The 16,314-nt window shown below is 54.9% G+C and overlaps 1 protein-coding gene across 8 annotated transcripts in view; it reads left to right on the plus strand.

Moving 5' to 3' along the window:
- The window catches only part of IGSF9B (immunoglobulin superfamily member 9B), a 38,150-nt gene extending 23,582 nt beyond the window's left edge, over positions 1-14,568 (plus strand). For 6 of the 8 annotated variants that reach the window (XM_062619922.1, XM_062619923.1, XM_062619924.1 and 3 more), the window contains 5 exons: positions 962-1,123; positions 1,865-1,910; positions 3,543-5,174; positions 13,222-13,343; positions 13,887-14,568. In XM_062619922.1, the coding sequence (XP_062475906.1) occupies positions 962-1,123; positions 1,865-1,910; positions 3,543-5,174; positions 13,222-13,343; positions 13,887-14,110 (2,186 nt within the window). In that variant the 3' untranslated portion in view covers positions 14,111-14,568. Of the gene's footprint in view, positions 1-961; positions 1,124-1,864; positions 1,911-3,542; positions 5,175-5,571; positions 5,896-6,691; positions 6,738-13,221; positions 13,344-13,886 lie in introns of those variants that run through there. The other 2 variants (XR_009965099.1, XR_009965098.1) reach the window with 2 other exon arrangements.
- Positions 14,569-16,314: the final 1,746 nt, after the last annotated feature.

A 16,314-nucleotide genomic window follows, 5' to 3' on the forward strand; every position in this document is an offset into this window, starting at 1 on the left:
GGGCAGGGGAAGCGATGGCGATGGGAAAGGCAAGGGGGAGATGGGAATGGGGAAAACCCTGGGATTATGGCTCTGATGGAAAAGCCGAAGAGCAGCACAGCTCTGCTGCGGTCTTCCTCTGCCCCCAAGTGGTGCTGGCACAGTGAGAGCCTGCCTGCTGCAGCCTGCCTGCTTCCCTGCTCCAGCTCCTCTCCCAGAAGCTTTCCCAGGGGGTTTGGCAGTGCCTGCAGAATGTGTGTGTGATCTTCCCAGCTGGAAGTGGGGCAGGAGCACCGGGGTTTGTGGCCTCTTCCCTGGGTGTCTATTAGCTAAGGCAAAAAGGCTTTTTGCTTCATTGGGCACCCTGTGCCAGTGCCTCAGCACCCTCACAGGGAAGAGCTTCTGCCTAAGAGCTCATCTCAGTCTCCCCTCTGGCAGGTTCAAGCCATTCCCCTTGGTCTGTCCCTACATCCCTTGTCCAAAGCCCCTCTCCAGGTTTCCTGCAGCCCCTTTAGGCACTGGAGCTGCTCTAAGGTCTCCCCTTCAGAAGCCTTCTCTTGTCCAGGCTGACCCAAGCCAGCTCTCTCAGCCTGGCTCCAGAGCAGAGCTGCTCCAGCCCTTGCAGCATCTTAATGCATTTATGTGGTGCAAGGTCACCAAATCCTTTGTCAGTGTCCTGCAGCAGCACTGGATGCTCTCCCTAGGTAGGCTGAATGCTCAAAGAGGTGATCCTGCCCCTCTGCTCTGCTCTGGTGACACCGCACAGGTTGGAAGGGGCTTGGAGCAACCTGCTTTAGTGGAAGGTGTCCCTGCCCATGGCAGGGGTTTGGAACTGGATGAGCTTTAAGGTCCCTTCCAACCCAAACCAGTCTGGGATTATCATTCCTAGTACCAGTCACCTTCACAGTTGCTGTGACGGGTCCCTGGAGAAGACAGCAGTGATTGTGCATGATGACACCCAGTTGTCGTGGTTTCCCCCCAGACGTATTCCCTCAGCCTGACCTGACAGATGAAGGTCTAGCCCGCCCGGTGCTGGCTGGCATCGTTGCAACCATCTGCTTCCTGGCTGCTGCCATCCTCTTCAGCACACTCGCCGCCTGCTTCGTCAACAAGCAACGCAAACGCAAGCTCAAGCGCAAGAAAGGTAAGCCCATCCCCTCTCGTGTGCTTCCTCCCTCCTCCTCCTCCTCCTCCTCCTCCTCCCTCCTCCTCCTGTCTTGTGTTGTGGTGGTAACCGTCTTCCCTGTCTGTCTCTTCTTCTGTGCGTGCGCGTCCTCAGGTGAAGCCCTGACTTCATCCCTCGTCTGTGCCTGAAAGAGCCCGTGGTCGGGAGCGGGAGAGGCAGGGTGGGTGAAGAGGAGACACAGGAACTAGCCTGGTGATAACTCCTAGAGATGGGGTTTAGGGTTGGGGTGTTGAGCCCCTCTCCTCCTCGAGGTCCCATGGAGCTGGGCTCTCTAGTTCCTTTCTGCCCAGCCCTAGTGCCCCACAGCCACATTACACTAGCGAAGACCCCCGCAATGGAGACCCTGCTGCTCTGCTTCCCAAAAGCTGGGGCTGCAGCCACCATGCAGGAGTGGCTCATAGGGACAATGGTGGCTGGAGAGCCAGGAAGGGCAGCAGCTCCTCTGTCCTGGAAGACTAGATGACCTTGGAAGGTCCCTTCCAACCCATGTGATTCTATGAGCTAAGATGCGGCAGCAGGATGGGGCAGGACCCTGTGACGGGAGCTGTGTGTTGTCAGCAACCATTAAAGCGCTGGAGCAATGAAACCTTGGCCTCTTGTTGAGTGTCTTTTGTTGTCTTGATGTTGAGTTTGTGTTGTCTCTGCTGTGTTGCGCCTCCTCAGCTTTCTCTCTTCTTTCCCCTTTTTATTCTCTTCCAGACCCTCCTCTCTCGATAACCCACTGCAGGAAGAGTTTGGAGTCCCCGTAAGTATCTGTCTTAGATGCGGCACCAGGCTGTGGGTCTTCAAGGTGCCTCCTTCCTTACAAGTTGTTGCAAAGCTCAGATGGAAATGTCTCACCTTGTTTGCTTGCTCCTGACGAGTGGGTTTGGGTGTTCCCTGAACTCGTGGGAATACAGCAAGAGACAAATGGGCTTTGGAGCAGAAAAGAGGGACAAATGCAGCTAAGCGATGACCCCGTTGGATCTGTGAACACTGACCAAAGCTGGAGTTGACTGATGGAACTCAATTTCACACCCAGCTTGAAGGGGCTCCTTAGGAGAAGGGTTATCCTGCTGCATATGAGTCCTTCGTGCAAGCCCGGTGTAGGTTTTGGGTGACTCTCTGTTGATTATGGTTTTACTTGGGAAATTCAGGGAATCTTCCACCTGCATCCTTTCTTTTCCCATCAGGAGTGTCCCGCTGAAGCCTCTTCCCACACGTGCCCCAAGGTGGTGGATTGTGGTGTTTGCAGCAGCCACAGCTCCTTGCAGAGCCATCAAAAGCATGTATAGCTGCTAATCAGCAGGAGCATCTTCATGGGAGTCAGATGTGGACACCTCATGCTTTGGCTCCTGGATCGCTGTAAAATGTCCCAGTGCTGGTGGATCTTAATCTTGCTTTATTTTGGTTCATCCACTGCACTGGAATAACCATGCCTGGGCTGGCTTTGTTGGATCTGCTGCCTTTTGCCTTTGAACCCTCTTTGTCCGAGGCTTTCTGGATAGGGATGAGTGAACTATTCTGATGCTCTCTGCCTTTGAGGCTCTCAGCCTTAAGTTGGAGTGTTGAGAATGGGGTAGAAGGTTGGTCTGAAATGATCCATCAACATCTGCAACTGAGATACTGAGTTCTGCAGGAGGGAAACGTTTGCCTGATGTCCCTCTCAGGGGCTTTCTCTGTGTTGATAGCTCAGGTGGACATAGGAAACCTTTGCAGGAGTTGGAAGTCAGCTCTGGATCTGTCTTTTGTCCTTCTGGGGCTGTGGAGCTGGTTGCAAGGTGCTGATGGAGCTGGTTGCAGGGTGTTGGTGGAGCTGGTTGCAAGGCATTGGTGGAGCTGGTTGCAGGGTGTTGGTGGAGCTGTTTGCAAGGCATTGGTGGAATCTGGTTGCAGGGTGTTGGTGGAGCTGGTTGCAGGGCATTGGTGGAGCTGGTTGCAGGGTGTTGGTGGAGCTGGTTGCAGGGCGTTGGTGGAGCTGGTTGCAGGGCATTGGTGGAGCTGGTTGCAGGGTGTTGGTGGAGCTGTTTGCAAGGCATTGGTGGAATCTGGTTGCAGGGTGTTGGTGGAGCTGGTTGCAGGGTGTTGGTGGAGCTGGTTGCAGGGCATTGGTGGAGCTGGTTGCAGGGTGTTGGTGGAGCTGGTTGCAGGGCGTTGGTGGAGCTGGTTGCCTTGGTGAGGGTGCTAAGCTCTCTTCCAGCGGAGCAGGATGATGGGCATTGCTGCTGGTCCTCTGACCGGGCAAGACTTTGCCATCCTGGTTTCTCCCAGTGGTTCCTCTTTGGAGAGCTGGTAGCAGTCTGTTCTCTGGATCCAGCTGGTGGTTCTTCTGCTCGAGAAGACCTCCTTTCCCCTCCGGGTGACAGTCCCCTCTTGGTTTTTCTCCCTTGTGGTCCAGGTTGTCTTCCGGCAAGGTGAGTCCCGAGAGCATCCGCACGCTCCGTCCCCCTTCAGAGTCCTCTGATGACCAGGGCCCACAGGCCAAGCGGATGCTGAGCCCCACCAAGGAGAAGGAGCTTTCCCTTTACAAGAAGACCAAGCGAGCCATCAGCAGCAAGAAGTACAGTGTCTCCAAGGCGGAGGCCGAAGCCGAGGCCACCACCCCCATTGAGCTCATCAGCCGCGGGCCGGACGGCCGCTTCGTCATGGACCCATCGGAGATGGAGCCCTCCTTGAAGACGCGGCGCATCGAGGGCTTCCCCTTCGTGGAGGAGACGGACATGTACCCCGAATTCAGGCAGTCGGACGAGGAGAACGACGACCCCGTCGTCCCCACCTCCGTCAGCGCCCTGAAAACCCAGCTCACCCCTCTGTCCTCCAGCCAAGAGTCCTACCTTCAGCCACCAGCATACAGCCCCCGGTTCCACCGGGCGCTGGAGGGGTCCGGTGCTCTGCAGCCCACCGGCCAGGCTCGCCCACCAGCCCCACGGGCTTTCCACCACCAGTTTTACGGTTACCTCAGCAGCAGCAGCCCCGGGGAGGTGGACCCACCGCCCTTCTACATGCCGGAAGTCAGCCCGTTGAGCTCGGTCATGTCCTCCCCACCGCTGCCCCCCGAGGGGCCCTTCGGACACCCCACCATCCCCGAGGAGAACGGCGAGAACGCCTCCAACAGCACGCTGCCCCTGGCCCAGACACCTACGGGGGGCCGGTCCCCTGAGTCGTGGGGCAGGGCTGAGTTCCCCTTCGGCAGCCTGGAGCTGGCCCCTGCGCCGTTCCCCCACCAGCTCCAGCCCTGTGAGGGGGGCGAGGGCACCCAGCCCACCGGTTGCCTTCCTCGGGGGCCACCCCCTTCCTCCCTTCAGGTGGTCCCCGCATCCTACCCGGGCATCTTGCCCTTGGAGGCACCAAAGAGCTGGACCGGCAAGTCACCCGGCAGGGGACAGCCTTCTGTGCCCACCACCACCAAGTGGCAGGACAAACCTATGCAACCCATGGGATGTCAAGGGCAGCTAAGACATACCAGCCAAGGTATGGGCATACCCGTGTTGCCTTACCACGAACCGTCCGAGCCCGGCGTTCCCAGCGGCACAAGCACATTCAGCCTGGATACCAGGTGGTACGAGCCCCAACCCCGACCTCGGCCAAGCCCTCGGCAGGTCAGGAGGGCCGAGCCCAGTTTACATCAGGTGGTGCTACAACCTTCGAGGCTTTCTCCTCTGACCCAAAGCCCCCTCAGCTCCCGGAACAGCTCCCCGGAGCTGACTGCCCGTGCCCGGCCCCGGCCGGGTCTCATCCAGCAGGCTGAGGTGTCGGAGATCACCCTGCAGCCCCCCACGGCCGTGAGCTTCTCCCGCAAGTCCACACCGTCATCAACGGGATCCCCGGCGCCCAGCAGCCGGGGCGACAGCCCCAGCTTCCAACCTACCACCGCCTTCACCTCCCTGGCCACCACCGGCTACTCCGCTTCCCAAGGGTCCTCCTTGCCCGTGGATACCATGGATGTTTTCGGAGACATCCCTTCTCCAAGGAGGGCCAGTGAGGAGATCCTCCAACCGGAGCCGACATCCACCACGGTAGCCGCCACGGGGTAAGTGTGTGAGCCCCGTGGTGCCTCCCTCCAGCCCCTTCCCTGCTTCCCTGACCCTGCCTCACCCATTCCCTCTGATTCCTTCCCCGCCATCACCATCCCAACTCGTAGGGACTCTCTTGGGCGTGCTGCAGCATCCCTTTTGGAGATGGCATCTCGCGGGCTTTGCTAGGAAGAAGCTTGGTGGCACCAAGGGGTTGCATGGCCACTGCCCAAGAGAGCTGGGGTTTAGGCGACCTTCCCAGTCGGAACGCTTGCCTTCTCCTCCCTGGCTGCTCCCTTGGGAATGTGGGAGCGCCGTGAGGACTATGGGCTGTCTACCAGGCGTGCAATGACCTGGCTCCCGGCTCACGTAGGTAAGTGTCCTGGTGTCACTGGCGGTTGTTTCCTCTTCTAGCTGCTGGCTCTTGGCTTTCTTCGAACGTTAGGGCCGCCGCCGCCGCGCCTCTGTCTTCCTTCCTCTTCCTCTTCCTCCCCGCGGAGTCTAGAGAGCTTTAATGCATGACACGGTCACCGCCCCACCTGCAAAAGGGATGCTGCAGCCCCAGGACGCGGGCAGGGAGAGCTCGAGGACTTTTAGCCACAGCAGCAGCATGTCAGGAGAGGAGGACATAGAAACAGTAAAGTAACCCCAGCGGAGATCGGGAGGCTGCCGGCACGCTCAGATCCTGCCCTAAGAGAGGGATGTGGCTGCACTAGACAGTAGCGGCTGGTTTTCCAGGTACCAGGGTTGCTCCAGGCAAAAAGCGTCTCTCTCTTTCTCCTTTTCTCTCTGTATTTCTCCTCTTTCCCTCTGTCTTTCCCAGCTCCTCAGACCCCGTAGCCGTGCTTTCGTCCCATCCTTTCGTCTCGCTTCATTTTGGCTTGTTGTCTGGCGGGGCTTGAACCCCCTTCCTCTTGTGGCAGAGAGGACCTGGGGGGCCGGGGCCCCCTAGCCCCACGGAGCCGGCGCGGTCGGAGGCGTGCGGAGAAGAGGAATGTGTTTTGGGGAGGGGGGAGGCAGCGTTTCACCACTTCCCCCATTTCACTCCCTCCCTCTGGTACCTGGAAGCGTTATGGCCTTAGAAAACCCCTCTGGCGCAGGGGGAAGGATGGAGGGCTCGGGGGAGAAGATGGGGAGGGAGAGGAGCTGAACGAGCCTGAAATGACTTCTGTGTGCCTTTTGGGAAGCACAGCTCCGGAGTGATGCCGTTAAGCATCTATAGGTCCACGTCTCCAAGCCAGGGCCAACCCTAAGGAGAGCCAGCTCCAGGACAGATCCGTGTTAGAGCCAGCACTGTTGTACGTGCTTTTACGCAGTGTATCCATTCGCTTCGTTGAGTACTGTTTTGGTTTCTTCTTTGTTTCCTTTCTTCTTCTGTTTCTTTCCCCCTTTATTCTCCAGCCTCGTTTTGTTTGTGGTTTCTGTTTGGTTTCTTTCCCTCCTTTTTTCCTTTGGAGTTGTTGACGTGCTGATGTGTTGCGGAGCTCGGCTCCTTGCGGGTGTTGATAACTGCTTTGTTTTTGATTAATCTCAGCTATCTGGGCAGTGTTGTCGAGACAAGCTTCTCCTCAGCTCAATAGGTAAGGGTGATCCATGTCCGAAAGGATGGTGTGGGCGCTGTGGAGGGTGGCTGGGAGCGGGGCATGAGAAGGGGGACACGGAAGGGGCTTTTCCAATACCATCTCTTCCTTTAAAGGGGAATAAGGAATCCGAAAACACTAGGAAACACCTCTGGACACACAGTCTCTGTGGCTTTTGGGTTTCCCCTCCCAGCAGCACGCTGCTGCTCCCCTGCCTTTGGGCTGGAGAACCCGGTGGTGGCAGCAATGTCTTCACAGTGGACTTTGGGATGAGCCAAGCTGTTGTATTCCCATGGCCACCATTCCTTTCCTGGAGGATGGCACCCTCGATCCCGGTGTTGGTTGTGTAGTGTCAGGGAGGTGTGTGCTGTGTCCACGTGATCCAAACCAAGAGGAGCTCAGGGCCACCTTCTGAAGCCAGGTAGAAGGCACAGATGGAGCAGACAGTGCCCTCGGAATAGGGTTCCACAAGGCGCTCTCCAGTTGCAGTCCAGGACATGGGGAATTTTGCTCCCATCAATACCTGGACCTGTTTTGTTCTTCCCACATCCCCTCAGTCACGGAGAAGGGGAGAAGCCAAGATAGGCTGTGTGGTTGGCAGCAGCGTGGCTGCAGTTTCAGGCTGCTGGGGAGGTGGTTCCTCATTCCCATTGGGAAACCTTGAAGAGTTCTTCTGATCCAGCTGTAATTAAAAAGCCCTAAGCAGATCTCGGAAGACTCTCCTAAGAGAGAGGCTGCCTTCACGGGCCCTGTTTCCTGGATGACCATGGGCACCCCTGGGACTGTGATGGAGTAACTGGGAGATGGCTTTCAGACCTTAGAAGCAGAGGATGTCACTAAAACTGCTAAAGGCAGATGGGGTAACATTTCTGACTACAAGGACTGGGAATGCTGACCCCTTTGGCTGTCACCCAGCCTGGTTATGAAAGGAGAGGTTGGATTGCACATGGTGGGTCCGTTTCTAGGGCTTGGCTGTTCCCAGGCTTCTTTAGCACAGGTCTGACAGAGCTTTTCTGCCTTGGATGGACAGAGTCAAGGTCTTGGCTGATGCTCTTCTAACAGCCTGAGGACCCTTGTTGGGCTGGAAAAGAGCCTCATGAGAGAGAGATGGGATCAGGTACATGTTTCCAAGAGAGAATTCCTCCAGCTGACCTGGAGGGTTGTTGTGGGGTGGGCAGAGCAGGAGAGGTGAGGAAGGAGCAGGTACAGGATGTGTGCTCCATGGAGGAACCATTCTCTAGTTTGAGCCTTGTAGCTTCCAAAGGTCTGGAGTGCTTGGCCACCTTCTTCTGTTTTCCCCTGCTGATCCCAGAGCAGGGTATTGCATGAGGAACAAAGCTGGGACCAAGCCTCGGGGAGATCTGGGCTGTGCCAGGCTTCTGGAGTAATAAAGAAGCCCTCAGTGAGGACGTGGCTGTTTTCACTCTTCCTTCCCTGTGGTGCTTCCCTGCTCCGGGAGCATTAGGGACACAAGTAACATGGCTTTAATAGAGCAGAGGTGGATCCGGGCTGGTTTAGTGTGGCTCTTGCACAGATCCTGGTGGGCTCCTGTCTCCAGATGCCGTGGGCTGATGGGTTTTTAGGAGCAGGGTCACATTGCCCAGCAGGATGCTTCCTGAGGAGTAGCCATGCATCTTATTCCAAGATGCTGCAGGGGACTGGAGCTGCAGGAGAGACTCCAGAGTCATTATTCCCCCAAAAGGGGAAGCCAGAAGGATAAATCTCCCTTTAATAAGCAAGGAATCCTGTAAAGAGCCCAGCCAAGTAATTTCTTAATGATTTGGGGTCATAAAATTGTCAGTGCATGCAGAGCACAGGGATTTTTCACCAGACCAGCTGGACTGCTGTACTGCAGTAATAAAAGCTGAGGGAAGGAAAGGGAGAGGCCATTCCTTGAGGATGCTCCATCCCTGGCAGTGTTCAAGGCCAGGTTGGAAGGGGCTTGGAGCAACCTGCTCTAGTGGAAGGTGTCCCTGCCCATGGCAGGGGGTTGGGACTGGATGATCTTAAGGTCGTTTCCAAACCAGTCTGTGATCCTATGGTGTGTGGGCTCGGTGGTGGTTGCAGGCTTTTCCCTGGGTGAGAGGCAGGGATAAATAATGCCATTCCCAAGTCAGCACAGGCAGTTTTCCCATCTTCTTCTCTCCGGATGCATCTCCTAATGGGCTAAAGCAGGGCTGTCGCCTCCGTGCAGAGGGAAACCCAAAAACCACAGACAAAGCACCAAGCACCCATGCCCCTCAGCACCACAGCCTGCCCTGGCTGATCCCTTCAGGACCCCCCTTTTCCAGGGCAGTGCTGCTGATGCCAGGATTTGGGAGGCTCGGCCATGGCGTAGCGTTGAGTGACAAAGGGACGTGGGTGCCAGGCGTGCGGGAGGAGGTCACCCCTCGCTCCCCGCTTGAAAGAAACCAGGTTCCCCTTTAAAGACTGTCCATGTGCTGCTCCTCTGCATGTGTTCCATGCCTCCTCCCGCTTGGAGAAGTTGTGAGTCCGCTTGTCTGAGTGCGTTTTTTTTTCTCTTTTCTTTCTGGATTATTACTATGATTTCCTTCTTTTCAGTCTCTTTTAAGTTCCTTCTATATTTTCTCACTCCCGTTTTTCATTTCTCTTCCTCTCTTCCCTTGCCCCATGACTTTATTCCCCCCTCTTCCTCTCCAGTCCAGCCCCTTTTCCCTCACCCTCTCTCCTCTCCCGTCAGCATGGTGAAGTCCGTTGTGTAGATGAGTTGTGGTGTCTGCAGACCTGGAGAAGGGGACACCCTTCTCTGGTGTGTTCCCAGCCTCTTCCTCCCTCATTGTGGTGCCTTGGCAAGGGGCCGTCACCGCTGTGTTTCTCTAGCGCCTCTTGTGCCGAAGGATCTCAAGTGTTGCATGATGGCATTCCAGGATGGAGGCAGCAGCCTCGGGACAGAGGGGGCATTCCAACTTGCAGGACATCTTATTGGATCATGCTGGACTTTGGGCGTGAGATGGAGCCTTGAATTGAACTCTTCATCTGAGGAGGATGAAGGGTTGAAGAACGTGGTGGGCTCTGGTCCAAGTGGTTGCTCTGTCTGGTCCAAGTGGATGCTCCATCTGGTCCAAGTGGATGCTCTAACATGTCCAAACTATTCCTGGATGTCAACATCTTGACTCAAGGAGAGCAGGAGACAGGGAATGTGTATTGAGACCTCCCCGAGGTGAAATACATGTATTGTGCCTTGAATCTGCTGGACTCTTCCATTTTATATGGGTTCCCCCTTTTGGGTGGAAAGAGGTTAATGATGCTTTCACGGGCCTTTTCCCTTGTGTCTTTGCCTTGTATGTGGAAGGAGGTTTGAAGAAGAGCAGCTGAGATGTGTGTTGGTTTGGATAGCTCTTTTCTCTCAGCTACCTCTTCCTGTCCTGGGGTTCTCAGTACCTTTCTGGTCTCTCCAGTACTTCCCTGTCTATGCAGTTCAGACCCTTGCTCATTCAGAAGGGTTGTCCTTTGAAGACTTGAGAAAGCTTCTGTTCTGGGTGTTTGTGGGACCTTGACCTGGAATTCACGTGTGCTTCTTGAAGCTCCTTTCCTTGGTTCTGCAGTGGAGAATTTCACCCACCTTCCTGAACCTCATCATCATGTGTTCAAGAGACTTCTGGTGCATGGGCAGCTGCCCAAGATATGAACTCTGTGGGCAGGAACAGACTTTTGGCTGAGCTTAAAATGCAAATGAATGTGAAATAATTGGAGTCCTTGGAAGAAATAAAGGGTGGGTAGAGCAGATACGATTTGGCTGCTGAGTAGCATCGTCTCGTCCTCCTCTGTATCTCTTCCTTGCCAGAGGTCAGACTATTTATGGTGACACATGGGTTCATCTGCTTATGTTTGTGTGTATAAATACAAGCCCAATTATGGAGAACAAGTGGAAATGAGCTTCAGGCAATTTCCCCCTAATCCCTCGCGTAAATCTGTCTCATTTTGTCAACGTGCCACAGGAGCATCTTCTTAGAAGGAAAAAAAGCATGGAAAGAGCAAGAGCCTTTTATAAGTTGGGCCTTACTAACAGCAGCAAAGTTAACTGGATGGTGGGAACAGGCAGTAGAAGGTAAAGATGCTGATGGGCAGGATGGTGGCACACATGGGAGATGGAGTGGGGCTGGAGCAATTGAGGTTGCCATTAGCCAAGTACTTGCATGAATGTATTGTGCAAACCAGAGAATGGTGGATAGAAGTGGGAAAAGCCTCTTATTGACTATTCAGGTGGGAATTACTGCAGGAAGTCCTATGTTGTTGGCCTTCTGGGTCAATGTGGTGTTACTCTGAACCATCTTATGTGTGTGGTGTACAGCCCAGTGGCTGTTGGTGTTGATGCAGCTCAGTGGGCAATGCCCCAATGGAGCTTGGAGCTGCCACTTGCAGCATCTTGTTGCCCTTGGGAAGATGATGTTGAAGAACTGCAACTCTCTGGGCTCATAAATGTCATCTTGCCTATGAGGGAAAGCTCTCACTTGGATCCAGCCAGCAGCTTGTCTGACGAGTTGCTTCATCTTCTGTTGACGTGCTGCTCTGCTGGGAGCTCGAACAGAGGCTCTCCAGGAGCATTCCATGCCTTGAAGTTGATGGGAAACATGAAAAGCAGCTCTTCATACCCAGTGTTTGGGTTTCTGTTGCATCTGCTGTGCCCCAGCTGCTGCATCAATTCGCACTGTGCTTTTCTCACTGCTCTCCAACGCGGCTGGAAGATCTGAGAGGCTTTGCAATCACACACCTTCAGAAACCAGCTTCAAAACCAACCCCTCCTGCTCCTCAAGGGGAAAAATCCCTTGGGAGCTCTCTGCCTGTGCCGCTTCAGCTGAAGCATCAGTCACTTGGGATCTGAGACATGAAGAGTTGCTGGCACATCGGGCTCCACAGCAGTGGAAGACTTGCAGAGGGAACCCTGCAGGGTGTTTTCAGGGCCTGCAAGGCTCCTCCTGGAATCTAATGGAGATGAGAAGCTTCAAACACATCGCAGGGGGATGTGGTCTTATACCTTGTGCTGGGGCTCTGTGCTTACCCATTCCCTACTGCTGGCACACAGAGTTTTGGCGATGCTGGATGGGTCCCATCTTACTGACCCACCAGGAAGATTTCATCCACAGCTTCTTGGGGACACTGAGGCAGCTCCTCCACATGCTGCTGGGTGCAGGGCGTGTGCCTTGTGGGGTCTGCTCATCCCAACCCCATCACAGACACCTGAAGATGCAGGAGTTGCCATGCTCTGTGTGGCAGTTTGGAAAAGGTTTGGTCACTGACCTCCAGTTGTGAAAGCAGTAGAGTGTTGTGTAGACAGGCTTGTTTGATGCATGCTGGTTCAAATCTCCTCTCTGGAGCCTGGCTTTGAACACTGGCTCTATTGCAATGAAGGATGTTTTGTGGGTGCTTTCCCTTGTCATCTCTGGACACCTTGCATGCAGGTTGCTCTGTAACAACTCAAGTTGATCCCAGGTTGTTACCTGTAGCCTCAGGCTTCTCCTTCTGCAGGTGCTGGTGCAACATCGAGGGTCCTGAAAGTAAAATAGAAGAGGGAAGGAAATGGGAAAGCAGCAAGAGGGGGGGATGCTGGGATGTGTTATAGGCAAGAACTGGGCTGACTGTTGTCCAAAGGGAAAGGTTTTCCTTGCTACCCTGCTGACAGCAGTCAGCTTTCCAGCTCTTGGGTGGGAAAACAGGTACAGTGAAGAAAACAGAGCAGAAGATCCCTTTGCAAAGGGGAGACCACTTAACCTTGAGCTGATTCCTGTAGAAGAGTTACTCAGGGGCTGGAGCTGGAAAACTATCACTTACAGCTTTTTGCTGTCCTGCGGAAACACCTATTTGCAAATCCCCTCCTTGTCCCTCACGGTAAAACCTCACCATTCCAACATCCTGTCCCACAGGGCAGGAAAACCCAGCTCTGGGTGGGAAAGGAGTAGATGCTCCCGTGCTGTTGCGTTTCTGTTGTTGCTTATAGCAGGGACCTGGGAATGAGGTTCCTGGCTGTCGGCGTGTGCCCTTTGTGTCCCTGTCTGTCGTGTGGCACTCGGTTATCCTGGCCATGGGAGCAGGGCCGGGCAGGATCCTGCCTCCCTGCTGCTCGTGGTGCTGATGTTGTCCACCATGGGTGGCTCGTGGTGCCCGTCTCGATGCTGCCGTGCCGCTTCTGCCTGTCTTCTTCCTCTCTTTCCATCCCAAGGGGTTCCCCCCACCGCTTCCCAGCAATACCTTATCGGACATAGGATCTGCCCCGTCCTTTTTGGTTTAGCTGTGCTGGCATGGCAGGCAGGTGAGCTGGGGGTGCTGGCAACGCTCTTGCTGGACGTTGCTTTTGGGACCGGCAACGTGGAGGAGATGTCGGGGGCCGGCGAGGCCCCGGGTTTCTCACCTTTTCCTTTTCCATGGCACAGCTGGCTGGGGTCAACCGATCCCCCACCGGGGACATCCAGAGGCCGGAGAGTGGCTGAGAGCCGCTGACAATGCCTGTCTGCTTTTTGCTCCCTAGAAACTGTCCATCTCCGCCCGCGGACGCTGCTGCACCTGAGAGGCTTGAAGCTCTGAAATACCAGCGGATAAAGAAGCCCAAAAAGTCATCCAAGGGCTCCTCGAAATCCAGAAAACAATCCAGTGAGTGCAAGGGCACCGTGGTCCCCATCAGCATCCCCTCTGCCCTCCCATGTGCAAAGACCAGGCAGGTCCCTGCTGGCTCCAAACCCATCCGTGGATGATGCCCTCACCCCCTATCCCTAAAGGGACGGCTCCCTTGCTCACCGTGTCCCTCTGCTGCTCCTCCCCACATCCGAAACAAGTTCCCCTTCCATGCATCTCCAGTCTGGTTTGGGTTCTGAGTGTTAACTTTCCATGATGCCCTTCTCACCAAGTGATTAGATTCAGGGCCGGGCTTGTTTTAACCTCTCTTTTACAGCATGCAAAGCACTCTGCTTGCTGCTGGTGTTGCCGCTGGTCCCATCTATCTTGGGTCTCAGGCACTGGAACAGGCTTCCAGGGAAGTGTTGGAACCACCATCCCCGGAAGTGTTCACAAACCATGTAGACAAGGCCCTCAGTGGCATGGGTTAGTGATGGGGAATGGTTGGACTTGATCTTAAGGGTCTTTTCCAACCCAGTTGATTCCATGCTCCTATGATTCCATGCTTCTCTTCCCCCGCAGACGGCTCTGCCTCCCAGGTTCAGCACCTTCCCAACTCTCAGGTACTGTGGCCTGACGAAGCTGTCTGCCTCCGCAAGAAGAAGAGACACCCTCGTCAGGACCCCTTCGCCCGCCTCTCGGCGCTGAAGGACGACCTCTGCCACCGGCAGCTCCCTGAAGACCAGACAGCCATCCTCAACAGCGTGGACCATGACGACACCAGCGGCCACGCCACCTTGCTTTAGCCTAGCGCCGGCCCCACGTGCTTAAACAGGACGGGGTGGAGGGAGCCAACATCGCGCCGCCGGGGGATGGAGGTGATGGGGGACATGGTGGGGGACGCCCCTACGCTGGTGGCTTGTGGTGCGGATGAGCTGGGGGCATCTTGGGGCAGGTTAGGGGGTGGAGAGGATGCCTGGGATCTGCTTCTCCCCCACTGCTCCGGGTGGCTTTGGTGGTGGGGTGGGAAGGGGGAGGCATTGCACCTCGGTTTCGGGAAAGATCTTTAGGCTTAAAAGGCATCAATGGAGCTTTTGATGCCGCTTCCATAGTGTGAGGTTAGGGAGGAAGTGTGGGGTTGAGCAGCTCGATCGCTGGAAGAAATTAAATGGCACAGGGTGTAATTAGTTGACAAGAAGCCAAGAACCCAGCCTGGAACTGGTGATCCCATGAATCCGATTATGATAAAACCATGACCAAATAATCCCAGGAAAGCTGGAATTGTGAAAATCGCCCTGCCTTCCCCTTCCCAGCCTCCTTTTGTGTGAAGATAACAGCAACAAAACCATCCGTGACATCTTTCCTTACCTGTCTCTGAAAGGGAAAACCAGAAAGACCCTGAGCCTTTGAACTGGTCTGAGATAGAATCGCAGACTGGTTTGGGTTGGAAAGAAAGGTCATCCAGTTCCAACCCCCTGCCATGGGCAGGGACACGTTCCACTACAGCAGGTTGCTCCAAGCCTTGTCCAGCCTGGCCTTGGACACTTCCAGGAATGGGGCAGCCACAGCTTCCTTTGGCAGCCTGTTCCTGATGTGAGGAATCATTTCTCTCTGTGTTTGAGCGTTTGTTAAAGCATGTGAGCATGCAGGTATGGGACTGCTGTCAACCAAGGGTCTTTGTGCCCCAGGTCTGGTGTCCCTCAGCTTTGATGAGGGTGGTTTTGATTTATTCCTCCTGACACTTTGTGTTATCAGTGGTGCACTCAGTGCTATGTGGTAATGTGATTTCTTCCTGCGGTAACGTCTGTAATCCTGACTCACAACTGCCAAACAGGGGGGACGCAGGCGTGCAGACCAAGGGGGTTTGGCCACGGGGTCCCAAAAGCCTCCATCAGCAGATGCTGAACCCAGTGCAAGCAGCTGGAAAAGCCCCAGCTCTGCAGATGGAGATGGATGATGGCTTCTTGGAGCATCTGTGCAAAGCGAAGCCTGGCCTTTCACATTGGCTTCAAACACATTGCTGCTGGTTTCACTCTTTTTCCCCACTTCTTTCTCCTGCTCCAGCCTGGCCGTGGAGGCTGTGAGCCCCACCGGGGTTGTGTCCCTCCCTTTGCTCCATCCGAGGAGACCTGCTGTTCCCCTCTTGGTAATGCTGTTGTATCTCTTCACCAGAATGCATTTCACCACACGTAGGGTAGGTTTGGCGGCTGGTGGTTTTCTGGATTGCACAGGCCTTTTGTTTTCCCTTTAGCAGGAAAGGTGTAGCCTGTCTCCGAGAGCAACCGGGCTCCCTTTCCTGCTCTGCCTCCACTCTCTGACTGCGTGGCCTTGGGCAAGTCACTCAACCTTTCTGTGCCTCAGTTCTCCCATCTGTAAAATGGGGATAAGTCATATTTGAGCACTTTGAACAAGCACTTCGGTCACCTACAGACCGCAAGTGCTGCCTAGATGCTGAGTGCTGGTACCAAGTGATCCCTCCCTTTAAGAGATTTAGAGGTTTTGGGGGTTTTGAAGTGGTAAAATCAACCACTGCATCCAGATTTGCACACTTCTTCCTCTGAGTGCTAAATCCTCCAGCCTGCCTGGGAATAAACCACCGCGTGTTTCATGTGGATATTCTTGCTTCCAGCGGATTCGGGCTGTCTAGAAGAAGCATCAGGAGAATCCAAGAGCCTTTAGGCATGGTTTTTGCCCCAGGCTCTCCATTTGCATCTGAAACTTTTGTTTATTCCCAGGTAGAATTGCCAAGAGATTCTCCACAATCTCGCCTTTAATTCTGCTTTGCCTTGGTTATTGCTCTTGCTGCTGGTTGAACCTCCAAGGGCTTAGATGTTTGGACAAAGACGTGAGCTCTCAGCTGGGCTGCAGCACTCCAACCACGCCACGCTCCCTGGGAGCTTTTAGGTTGGAGTGTATTGATCCTCCAGCCTAGAAATACCTGGGTTTGGAGGTTGTGCTTCCTCTTCCAGCAGGACACTGGGCTCCCTGCAACCCCAAAAGGCAGAGCGCT

Source organism: Pezoporus occidentalis, unplaced genomic scaffold (assembly GCF_034315485.1).
Source record: "Pezoporus occidentalis ecotype Australia unplaced genomic scaffold, CSIRO_AGI_Poc_V1 ctg216, whole genome shotgun sequence".
In the NCBI taxonomy this organism is placed as follows: domain Eukaryota; kingdom Metazoa; phylum Chordata; class Aves; order Psittaciformes; family Psittacidae; genus Pezoporus; species Pezoporus occidentalis.